Below are 13,517 nucleotides of genomic sequence, written 5' to 3'. Positions count from 1 at the left end.
TGCTAATATTTTCATTCCATCATTTTAGAGTCAAACTGATATCTAATAAAATTTTAACTTAGGGAAATTTAGGGAAACAAATATTTTAGTTTATTCTGCTCATTTCATGTAAGCAAATATCTTCATTTATTTTATCTGAATTATATGTATACATTCTATTAACTTGGGACAATACAAATAAATTGCTTGTCACACTTGTTTGATTCGCTACAACTGATAACACTGTACATTTGAGTAGAGTCAAGAGCTAATTAGCAAAGCAAAGAATAATTAGCATATATACGTGCAAATCGTAAATCTCAAAAGCAGATACAGTGATTACTGGAATAGGCAAGAATAAGAATCTCTTAAGAAAACATGGAATGTAGTGAGAACACATTCGTAAGTATTTATGCAGCGAGATGATTATGTAGATATTTCATAATCATCTACACATCTTCCTCGATTAAAGTGGGTGAGACGTACATAAATTATTAATAATGTTCGCGCTGCGAAAGAGCTTGTTACAAGTACAATGTCCTAATAGTACGTTTTCAAATTAGCCTCGTTAAGCTAATTAACTGAGCTCTTATCACGCGCAAGTACGCAGAAGGAGAAAATATCTTCGTTGCGAGACAAATTTTTCGAAGGGAGCCTAATAAGCAGATCGGCATAAGATTACCGTGCGTGCACACATTGCATTTTACATATACGCCATTTCTTTGTCGTGTACTCTAAACTCCAATTCTGATAATCTGTTAATGTTACAGAGCGACGTACAGTCTGCGCGAAACGGAAACGATGATATTAAGAAATGCTAATACATAAAATATTGCAGAATTATCGTAAATCTATAATTAAATACTTTTTTTCACGATAAACGTATGAATGGTCGAGGTGAGTCGAAAAACGTCGGAGGGTAACGCCTCGCTCAATCTCGAGGGAGACTCGAGGTGGAGGCTTTTCGCGTCGTGATAGATGGGGCGGCGGCGGGGGAGGGTTGGAGGGGGGGGAGAGGGAGTCGCGATCGGAAGGTGTCCTCAGGAAACCGAGGCTCGTTGATTTTGCCAGGGTGTATCGTCCTGACAGGCGCCCGGGTGCTCTAAAAACTCGCCGACTGACCTGACGAAAAGCACTCCGTCTCCCTTATCGTGAAGGCCATTCGTTTCTGCGACACAATCGGCCCCGCCGCCGCCGCCGGCCCTGCGCGGCCGGTCGCAAAGAACAAGTGTATTAGCACGCTAATCTGCGTGCCTCGTGCTTAATCTTTAATATTCGCTCCCCTCCCCCTCTTCCTCCCTCCCCCCTCTCCCCGGCCCTTCAACCCTCTCCGCGCATGAATCTCAAACCCGTTTCCCCGTTGACGCTCCTGACTCAGCAGGAACCCAAAGCCGCGGCCTGACGTGCAATGTCCTTGCGCGTATCCCCAGCGTTTGCATTTGCATGTCGGCCACGAGGGATCTCGCCACCGCCGCCATGTCACTTCCCATGTAATCCCACGGGACTAAAGAGTTCCGCTCGATACCGCTGAAAATCTTCCGGTTGCGCGAAAGAACCGGCCGCGGTGATGTATGGCCCGTTCTCGAGGAAATTTGGAGGAAACGTTTCCAGGAAGGGTCGTTGTCGCGGCTTCACGTGGCCGCGCCGCGCCGCCGCGCCGAAGAATATAATAATTATGACCTTTAAATTCTCCGCGCCGCGTCGTGTTCAAGTATGTTATATTGTTTGCCGGGTAAAAGGGGGAAAAAATGAAAGCTACGATCAGTATCTTACTCTTTATTGTATATTATAGTAAAGAAATCTCCGCGCTCCTATAATTATTTTTGAAAGATGCCAGTATGCGATTATATGATTGTGTTGCATTATTATAGTTTAATGTTGCCATGTAAATTAGAAAAACAAAAGGCCACGATCCGTGACTGTATGAGTCGTTATCAATGCTAAACGAATAAAACGTAGTCATCACAAGCGTCACTCTATAATCACGCTTGTTACTTTTTTTTTCGCTTATTAACGTTGTTATACAGTACTTATTTTTTTCGTTTATTAATATTTTTCTTGAATTTCAGATTTCTTAATCTAAAATTCAAGAAAACGATTAATAAACTCTTAATCTAGATCTCTTTTTAATTTCTTAAGATAATCTTAATCTAGATCTCTTAAGATATACAGCCAGAGTATAATATTTTTTTTGTCACTTCGTTTTTATCGCGTTCTTTCGAACTTAGATACGCCGTTGACGCGTTTATTCCGAGCTGCACACGTCCGCGTGATACCGTCGTAATTGCAAAACGAAACAAACGCAGCCCTCCCCCCAAAATCACACCGACGGCGGACGTCGCTTTCTCCGCGTGACATCGGAAAACAATCTAAACCGGGGTGGTCGGGCGCGTCCAGCGGGCAGTTAATGTTGGGCGCGCTTGTTAATACACGTCGCTGTCTCGCGGCGCCGACTCCATCAATCATCGATCGATTATGCGATCGGGAGATAATCACTTATTTAACCGTTCACTTAGCCCGGTTCGCACGACCGCCGGCCGCGGTCGACGCCGGTGGCGGCCGGGGTGCGTAAAACGCAAGTCACCGGCGAGGTAGGTGGGTATAAGGTAGAGGTATATACAGGTAGGAAAGGCACCCCTGAGGAGCAGCGTCATTATTTGCACTTCAAAGACGTCTATATAAATGAGGGCGGCGGTGCTTAATGAAGCGACCGAGCGATCGCAGGGACGATCTAATGAAAACGGTCGTTGACGCGGTCGACCCGGGCGGGAGCCGTGGAATCCCCCGGACCCCGGGCTTTCGTGATTACAAACGAATCGGGATTCGTTGACGAGAAAATGATAAAGGGCGACATTCTATGCCTTGGGCGTTTGTTTTATTTGTATGAAAAAAATATTATATAGGAAAAGACTTTTATATAGAAATGTAAAATGTTTGACAGGTTTTATTAAGTGTCTCATAAATTCTTCCTCTGTCATTGATCACTCAGGGAAATGTTTCGCTACTCCAGCCAGAATTCTAAATATTACACTTAAATTACATCGCTGTTTTTTGTATCTGCTAAAAAATTGTCTGTCATACGTAAAATTTATAGCAGCAATATTCTAAGAATATATACAAGAAAATATAGATCTCATAACCAAATAAGATTGGAGTGTGGATTGGAGTCTGGACTGATTAAACATCATAGAGAAACTTTCTTGCTAAATTTGACAAATAGTTCAGATATAATTTCTGTCTCTATTATCTATATTGATTAAATACAAAACATATGTGGTATAGCAGTGCCTACTAATCACTCATCCGTTTTAGCTCATTTTTCGTACCTAAATAATTCTCGCTATAATTGCAAGATTATTTTTTTCAGTGATTAATTGAGAAATTATATGCAGGTACGATTCTAAGCTTATTTCAATAGAAACTATAATTGATATTGAAATGCATATATTTATGATCATGCGATTTTAGATGTTTTGCATTTTAATCTTGATTTTTTTTCTTCACACTGTTAAAACTGTTTTCCATTTTTTTTTTACAAGATGAGACAGATGATATTTGTAAAGAGTTTTGCTAAAAGTCTTTTCGAGTAGAACCGTTTAAAATGACCGGCGCTTTGCGGCTTCGGTAGTGAAGGGAGGACAACCGCGCGAGCTCTTCCGCCTCGGCGCCGCGGCGGTGAGCTTCTCTCACATCTTGCGGCGACGATAATTTCTAAAAATAACGCGCTACATTCAATTGCGCCAATTTCCAGCGGCTCATTGACGCTCGTGTTGCGGCGGGCGTGGGCGATAAGGATGCGAGGCGCACCATCATGGCACACACCGCGCGAGGCCGATACCATGAGCGTAAACATCTGACGAGGAGAGAGAGCACGAGAGAGCTCCTCGCCCCGTTTCCTCATCGCGCGAGCGCGCGCGCGCGCCATTTCGCGCTCCCGCTGGAACGCTCGGCGCTGCGTTCTGATTGGACCTCCGTCTCCGCTTTTAGATCCCGCCGCTTCCTGCGTTCCTCTCCGGCGCGCGTATATATGTTCGTAAACTGACCTTGCCGGAGGAAGTGTAATTATTATTACTGATTGCACTGGCGCGCGGCGGCGGCGGCGGCAGCGCAACGCATCGCGATGGCGCGACCGCGCTCGGAACTCCACACGTTCTCCGGCTGCGCCGCAACGGAGATTGCATCTGCGCGCCCGTTATTTTCCGTTCTTTTTTTATCTCCCTCTCTCCCCTCTCTCTGTCTCTCTTTTCCGCCCTCATCGCGTTCCGCCCTCGATCGGCGATTACGCCTGTCGCCCGCGAGCGACGTTTTTCCGGCGAGTTTCACACATCCTCCTCCTCCTCCTCTCACTCCGCCGCCGGTGTCTATTGTTAAACTCCACGTTATCGATATAACCGTGCTTTAATGATTATACATGCTATGATTATACACGTGAGGACAAATGGGGGAATTAAGTTAACAACGTGTGCACGTGTGTGATTAAAGCTCGCGCGGTTAATAAACGCAATTAGTCTTTGAATATAACGCTTCTTCTTCCTCCGCATCCGTCCATCAGGGTATTAGAGATCTGTGACTGCGACAATTTTACGCCTTTTCCGTTTTATTTTCTGAAGGGCCGCGGCGCAAGCATGCGTTTCGCATCGTTCGAGCATGTATTCCGCAAAAAAAAAAAAAAAAAAACGTTTCTGTTCGCCGCCGTTGTTACCGCTCCAAACATCCTCGCGAAGAAACCATTGTTTCAGGAAGCATTAAGCATCGGGTCGTTAGACCCGAATGAGACCGATGACGGTCATCTCCCCGTCCGGGCTCGCGGCAATCGAAAATCGAATTGCCCGATCGACCGGCGGTGACCGGATACGCACGTGCGTACCGTATCCCCGGGACACCACCGTGGCCTCCTTGTCCGTCCGTCCGTCCGCGCATCCTGCGGTCATTCTGACGACGGTCGTCCTAATGGATCCTGTCCCAGAGGGTCGCGTGGCGGCGACGCCGAGTACTTCACGACATTGCGTGCGACTATTTACGAGTGACCGTTGCGCCCTGCTCTCGCACATCTCCCGGCACGGCGCACGCATCGCTGCGCCGCGATACTAACCGCCGCGCCGGCCCGTTTTAATGCTCCTCACGGCGACACTCATCGCGACGATCTCTCGGGTTTGCGCCTCGCCCAGTCGGAGAACGTCCGTCCAATCGCATCCCCGTTTAACGAGAAGGAAAGACCGTATCGCAAGCAAGATCTGTTATCCTATGCAGATTGATTGCATTTATCAGGGGATTAATAAAATTATAATTAAGTACTCTCTAAATATGAATCAGTGGATAGTCACTGGTTATCAGTGGTTATTTATTGAATGCGTAAATCAAATATGTCACTGGTAATCAGTGAAATTCAACTTCATTGTCTCTTGGAAATCACATGGAAAGAACGATTTTGTTGAAAGACCTAAAAATTTTGCTAAAAACTGATCTGAAAATAATTTTTTATTGAATCACCAAAATAATTTGTTGGAATGTTAAAACTAATAAGTATTGCTATAAAACGTTTTGATATTCTAGCAATCATTTTGACTTTCGCACAAAATAATTTTGATTATTGACAAAAATTATTTTCAGATCTGAATTCAGCAAAATTGTTCTTTCCGTGCACTAATAAATAAGTGAAATAACTAACACTAATGAATAATCATTGACAAATCAGTGGACTTCGCTGTTCTCGCTAATTGCACAGTGGATTCAGCTCTGTTTCACTTATTTATTAGCAAGGCAAGGTGTTACTGTCTCAATCAGTGACTTTTCCACTGATTCAAATTTAGAGAGTACATAATTTATAATTATAACAGTGAGATGCAGATTGAGTTGAGACAATCTAATTACGTATTAATAATTAAAAAAAAATAGTTAGATTTCTTTCTTGAGAGAGGACAGAATTAATGTTAAAATGTTAAGTATAAGCTTTTATCGATATGAATTTCCGAGGAAGAAACGAGTAATGAGAAAAGTTTCGCCTTAAATTTGAGTAGCAATTGAAAGGCAGAAATGATTCGTCACCATATCATACGAAAAGTGAAATCTGTCAAATGCGAAAAGGTAGACGCGAGCAAATATCGTTAAGTATTCATTTACAGATTGAGGGGGGTTTTTTTGTTAAATTGAAACGGAGCTGAAAATGATTTCGTACAAAGGTTGCAGCTATATAGACGCGATATTCCATATCTGAAACAAAATACTTAAACGAGAAGGATTTCGTGTATTTTTTTGCCACGCTCTACTTAAATATTTTATATCTTAAGATAAGCCTCATGCGCAGGCCTTCTCTTCCTGTTGCCTCACTCGTACTCGACCGTAATTTTTATTTCATTACACGACGTAGAGTAATTTTACGCGTCAGTGTAGATAAAGCCCCGCTAAAATGGGCCGAATTTTTCGTCGAAAACGTATGTATATATATATATATATATATATAAGCGCCGTACATATATACGGCGCTTCTCCTCCTTTCGCTCGCGGGAACCCAAGGACTATCGATGTCCGAACAACTTAAGCGCGCAAAACGGATTAACGGTGGGCCCGGGGAAACGGCGGCGGTGGCGGCGATACGTACGTGACAGGATGTGAGCGACACTTCCTTTTAAACCCTATAATACACACCGTCGATCTGTTACAGTTCCATACACCTGCTTTGCCTCCTGCTTAATATGCGCGCCATAATTAGAACATACGAGACCACACCGTCGTGTTAAATAATAAACCGGTCGCGTTTAACGTCGCCGTGACTTCGACATGCGAGTGCGAAACAAAGCGCCGCGCGCTCTCCGATCTGTTCGCACTGTATTAATAACATCCATGATGCAATGTACAGCGCTGAAACAACAAGTCTGTGTCTTAAGGGTAGAGCAGCTCGCATCTTTTTGAAATCACAAATAACTCATTTGATAGGTAAATTAAATTAAAATCATTTTACTAGAAATAAAAATTATATTTGTACATATAAATAAATATAGACAGATAGATAAATTTACAAGAATCAATCAAGTCGCAAGACTTATATACACATTAAATAATAAATAGTTTTACTCTTTTTTTTATTTCTTTCCACTTCTCCGGTACCTATAAAAATTGGTAACGTAAAATTTGGCAATCGCGACTTCAGTTTATCTAACTGGAGTAAATTTATCGATTTATTATATTATATTATTATGATGAAAAAAAAACGTTGATATCGATCATCGAGTTTACATAGAAACGTCGGTCAAATTTATATCTTTGACAGTAATCGCCTTAATTATCGCTGGCCGAGAAACATAAATTTGCGTTACGGTAAAAACTGTCCGTCGCCCTTTTCAGTTGCCCCTCGCCGACGTCATCGTCACTTTAATCTTTCATAAAAATCTGCAAACTGCAACCACAACGTTACAGCGTATAATATGACAAATCTGATAACGCCGGCTCGGTTTGTTACGGCTGACTTTAATGACTTTTAATCCGGGCAGTCGATGCGCGAGCGATGTAACGCACCGCGTGATGTAAAACTGAAATTTATGTGATTCGAGCAGTGCGGCGTACCTGATTGCCGACCGGACATACCATGAAACACCGGAAACACATCTTTGCTCTTATCGAGAGCCACTATATTAATTCCGTCGTTGTCCTTTTCCGCCGGTCGTATAATCTCCAATCGGGATCAGCAATCGCCTATGCAAATCGCCGTTGAATATCCCTCTTGCGTAAATTGACTATCCGTTTTGTCGTATATTCTCCTCTTTCTTTTCACAAGATATATTTTTTTTAATTATCTTTTGCAAAATTGAAAATAGGGGCAAAAATATTGTAATCGCGTTCAAGTTTTTATGTTGTGTACATATTTCCGTCATATATGCCTCTGTTTCTTTCCCCCCCTCAAAATAAGCTCTGCAGATATGCTTTATAATGCAACAATCAAATGGAATAAGCATTCATTGAGTGACTCGTGTAACTCAGAGACAGACGTTCAGGGAATGCGAGAAAGCGGCGTCTCGTAAAAATCGTAAAAATTGCGTCGTAAGTTCTCAGCTAGCGACTAGAAACTGCAGTCTATCGCAGTTCCGTGAAATAAAGAAATCGCAAAGATGATTGTGGTTGCGAGCGATTGCCTCGTTTTCGCATTCGTGTGCCGAGGGATGATGACGAGACGCCCGCGCTTAAGCCCCTCTAATCACTCCCGTGATTTGCGGTCGATGTGATAAAAAAAGGGGGGGGGGTACGGGAGACCGGGTGGGCATCTTATTAAGATTCACAAAACGAGTACGTCGCGAGACGCTGCTTGATTGAAATTTAATTGCACCGTCGAAATTATCCTCTTTCTCCACGTGCACATTTTCGACGACGTTTCCTCGACGGTTTTTATGCCCGGCGTTGTATATTATGCGAGTTAATGCCGCTTTTTTTTCCATACGGGAGCGACATTTTTTTGCACCTTCGCCGTTTCGTGCCTCGAAACATTGCCGGGGAACATTAGAAATCAACTCGATTGAAGGTCTCAGTGTAATTAAAAGTGCAAGGAATGCGTATTATATACAAATAAATAGGCACACATTAAATACAAATTATAAATCATGATAAATTATACATCTATTCAACAAGAAATAACATATCTATAGATTACTAGATACATTAATTACTAGAATCAATTAAATCGAAGGAAAATCAGTTTAATTGCATACGCTATAATTCAAAGAGAAAGAAAAAAAGAATGAGAGATACCTACATTTTATTTTGAAAAAAACAAAGGAGAAGGAAAGAGAGAGTCTCGCAAATTAAATACAAGTATAGAGATTATAATAACGAGTGCTTCGACAAACGAGTGATTTTTATTGCACTTGACTTTCCGATTGCCGAGCTCGTGTCTTTATAATGTATCTTACTCTGTTACAGTGGTGATGCACAAGGATAAGGAGGAGAATTCGCACCACGACTCGCATTACAGGGCGAGAGAGCTGGCAGCGCTCGCTGCTTACGACCATCATCACCTCGACGGCGAAATGTTCCTACAGGTGAGTACTCGTCGAGTACGTGCTTATTACACGTTATAGAACAGCCCGTATTTACGACCTCATTTGGACGCGTCAAATTTAAAAAATGCACATCAGCTTGGCGCGCGCTCGTATTTATCGCATGCCACGGTGAGGGGACACCTGCTTCCTCTTCACTTGTCGATCGATCGTCTCAATTCGCTAACCGCGCGACGGAGAAATCCATCGTCGCGAACGAGATCTTGCGTCCCTGATTCGCATCTCGAGAAGTGACGAGTCGCGAAACATTCGACCGATCTGCGATGCGATGTGCCCTTGGTAACGGAAGTGCGCATCTCAAGTTATGGTCTGATGGCTTTTGTCAGCAGTACAAATGTTTTGCGCGTATACATTTATACGTACGTTTTAATTCTTTACGATTAACGATCGCGAGCAGGGGCTACACCCAGTCTGCATAAAAGAAATATTGTGTATGTGATATATAATAGAAATTATGTCGGTACTCATAACGCAATTCTACTTTTCGAAATTTTCGCAAATTATTAATTCGATAAATAAATCGTTATACGATTAACACTGATCGAAAGGATTCGGCACTCAATATATAGGCATTGGAATTAGATAATATTTAATAGACTATATATAAATAGTCTAAATAGTCTAATAATATTTAATTGTTATATTTCTTCTCTTTATATATTTTTGTTAAAAAAAATTCTGATTACATTTTCCTTTTTAATTTGCGTTAAATTTTAATCTATTTCTCTAACGCGTTCGCCAACGATGTTTATCTCCTAAAAACACTTATGCAAGAGGTCATTACGTCAATTCACGTAAATGGAGAGAGAGAGAGAGAAAAAAAAGATCGCCGTTCGAGTTATTGATTCTAATCGTTAAGGACCAATCAACCGCGATATGATAAGTCAGCGACTACAAACGATCGACTCCATTTCGAGCGGCGATATTATCTGCGCGATACATTCACCTGCCATAAGCACCGTCTACGATTCACGATTGATCGACGGTCGGTGGTGTGAGTGCATGCGAACAGATGGAGAGATGAATGAGCAGGCAGGAAAAGAGAAACGGGCGTGCTACCGAATGACGACCCGTGATTGGAACTGTCCGTCAGGAAAGCGATACGATTCGACGTCACGTTTGAAGGGAATTGCGAACGAGGGGAGGGCCAGGGAGTTTCGTATATTATTTCGATGGAGTAAAGCGTACGTAAGTGAAGCGAGGCGATACGACGAAAGTAGATACATTTTTTTTTATCAATCTCGCATATAACAGTCTATTATATCAGATGAGACGACTCGTGGATTCGTTGCAATAAACGAGAAATCTTGTTTTCTTGCTCGAAAATGAACAACGAAATTAGTGTTAATATAATGATAAACGATCCATGTCGTAAATTAACATTGAAGAAATAAAATTTAGCTCTATTAATATGCGAATTGAAAACAATAAGAAACATATTAATTACATATTATTTTTAATTAATTATATTGATTCTTATTTTTCTTTTTCGATTTTACTTCTACAGAGCCATTTTTAAATTAAGTTTCCGTTATCTAACATACCTTTCTCTCGGAAGTAAATATAATTTTTATTAAGACATCGCAACATTATAATTACTTTGTCAAACGCAACGATATTTTAATATTTTATTTAAAATGAAGGAAGGAATTCTTAATTTTTTGTGTAAGTCTGAATTTATTCCTTTACAAAATGCCACTGAGTTATATTCGCGTACCATTTTTAAATTGATAAACGAATTGATTCGTATATATAATATAGAAGTCTCAAGTCGCGTCGTAGCGGAGCGCGCGCCAAAATTAAATCATCGGTAGTGAGAGGAAGAGACAGGGAGAAGCGAGAAAGCGGGAGGTGGCCGGGGAAGGGAGAAAGGAAGAGAGAATGAGCAGGGAGAGATATCCGGGCTGATGAACCGGCTATGAAACCGAGGCGTACGAGGTGTCTATTCCTCCAAAGTATGGAAGGGTATATACACGGATTAATGGCCGTGTATCATGCAAGGCTATTACGTTCCCTTTCTTGCGTTTTAGGTGTGCGCACCGCGAGGGCGAGGGAGCGAGTCTGCGGATACGAGAGAGAGAAAAAGGGGAAGGGGGACAAACAGCGTGAGAGAAAGAGGGGGGGGGAGTGGTGATGGAGAGAAGAGCAAGGGGAGAAAGAGAGAGGAAGAGGGAAAGCAGAGAGGAGGACCAGAATAAAGATCCAGCGGGGGGGGGGGGAGGGGTGCGGCAGAATATTATACTTTATACACGTGCGAACTGTGTACGCGTGCGATTTCATGCGCGAGTAGCGCCGACGTGCATCGCCTATACGATCGAACGGTCCCTATACCAGCATCTATAACGACGGGCTATTAATTGTCGGCTCGTTAATTGCGTTACGTATGCCCTTGTACGCCCGGAGCTAATCCTCGAACGGGCCTCCGCCGACGACACGAGACGCGCACTCGAGTCGCGAAACGATGAGGCGACGTTGAACTACTTGCATCGCGAAGCGCCGTCTGCTATCGTCTTTACGAGCGAATCGAGAAAATTTATCGCAGTTTTGTTATTGTGCTTCTCTTTGTGTCACTCGCATCACTACATACACACTGCAGTGTCTTGTCAAAATGATATTATAAAATTATCCGTAACTTCTTTCGTATGAGAAAATTTTGTGTATTAAGGAATTAAATTAAAAAAGATAATATAGTTTAAATAAGTATTTATTTTAAAATAATATTTATTATTATTTCTAAGTGAATTATAAGTTATAAAGACGTATATAAAAAAAAATTATAAAATAATTGCGGATTATCAAATCGCAAAGTTTCGAAGGGGCGCTAACTTTTCTGACAAATGTATAACTATAATTATAGACAACTTCACGTAACGTAACGACTTCGCATCAGTATCTGTGTACAGGTTTATGATACATCGTACTATTTTAAGACCACATAAATGAGTATTTTTTTTCCTTTTTTTTTTAAGACAATCTAGTTCGAAAGACTACAATTTAGTGCAACTTGGTGACTACATCACGAGGTAATATCGAATAAATCAACAACGCGCGAGCGTTGTATCCTCCAGACACACGGTATCGATTTATGAAAATGGCGATGCAATCAGGTCGCGCTTGATTTTCTTGATCGGGGCTCGGCCTCAAGCCCGGTTCGTGTTCCTTGAACCTGGATACCAGTTTCCGGGTAATCCACCTCTCACGCCATACCTCGGCTCGTATATATAGGTATCAATAACATATTTATACAATTCGCACGGTTCCGTGAACCCGACTTTCCAGGACCTCCCTTCTGCCCTGCCCTGCGCCGCGCCGCCGCCGTCTCTTCGCTCCTTCTCTCCGACCACCCTCGACTCCCTCCCGACAAGCAGCGCCGTCGCTCCTTTCCACGCGCCATATACCGTTTCGCCGATCCTCATAAACTTTACGAACCCCGACGGTAAATCCGGTTTATGACAAGCCGGCCGCCACCACCACCACCACCGGAGGTATCCACGAAATTACGGCTAAGCGCGATTGGATTTTTATACCCCTTCTCAATTATACCGTGAATCGCGACTGGACGGTGTATATCGCGGAGGTGAGAGAGCGATTGAGGGAACGACTCGTTTAGACGCGGCACGACGTCTCCCTCGTCCTGTCTCGCGGAGAGGAATTCACGTCTATCGAGTTACACGGCATCAAATCAGCGCCCGCCGTGCATAGATCACATCGCATTCACGCTGCGTTTTCCATACCTCCGGCTCTCACCCGTCCTCCCGTAGGCGCCGAAGAGAGGTCTCTCTCGTGCGGTGTGAGAGAACGGTTGCTAATAGAAACTTGCTCTTAGCCGTTTACGAAAGTTAAACTCTTGAGATAATCTCATTCCAGCAACTTTTGATAACTTCCCAAGGAGAGATAAAGAAATAAAAAATGTTCTCCTTAGATCTTCATTATTCATACATGGAAAAAACAATTTTGCTGAATCTAGATCTGGAAGTAATTTTTGTTCAATAATTAAAATAATTTTGTGCGAAAGTCAAAGTGATTGCTAGAATATCAAAATGTTTATAGCAATGCTTATCAGTTTTAACATTCCAACAAATTATTTTGACGATTCAACAAAAAATTATTTTCAGATCTGTCATCTGTTTTTAGCAAAATTTTTAGATCTTTCAACAAAATCATTCTTTCCGGGTATATTATGTTTGAGACAGAAATATCATCACGAATGTGCTAAATTAAAGTAATTGTGGAACTGTCCCTAAAGCTGAAATTACTTAATAACAAACTAAATAAAATTATTTAACATTAAATTACTTCAGTTAGTATACGGAAAGAATGATTTTGCTAAAAGGTCTAAAAATTTTGCTAAATACAGATCTGAAAATAATTTTTGTTGAATCATCAAAATAATTTTGTTGGAAAGTTAAAAATTATAAGCATTTTTAACTGTCCAACAAAATTATTTTAATATTCTAGCAATCAGATCGGAAGAGCACACGTCTGAACTCCAGT

The 13,517-nt window shown here is 41.9% G+C and overlaps 1 protein-coding gene across 1 annotated transcript in view; it reads left to right on the top strand.

Annotated features, from left to right (window-relative positions):
* The window catches only part of LOC105453261 (aryl hydrocarbon receptor protein 1), a 209,331-nt gene that overhangs the window by 141,225 nt on the left and 54,589 nt on the right, over positions 1-13,517 (top strand). Inside the window, exon 3 of the mRNA XM_011695052.1 lies at positions 8,887-9,005. Within this exon, the coding sequence (XP_011693354.1) occupies positions 8,887-9,005 (119 nt within the window). The remainder of the gene's footprint in view (positions 1-8,886; positions 9,006-13,517) is intronic.

This window comes from Wasmannia auropunctata, unplaced genomic scaffold (assembly GCF_000956235.1).
Source record: "Wasmannia auropunctata unplaced genomic scaffold, wasmannia.A_1.0 LD336000.1, whole genome shotgun sequence".
Classification (NCBI taxonomy): domain Eukaryota; kingdom Metazoa; phylum Arthropoda; class Insecta; order Hymenoptera; family Formicidae; genus Wasmannia; species Wasmannia auropunctata.
Note: the sequence above shows the minus strand (reverse complement) of the source record. Positions and strands in the feature narration are given on the sequence as shown.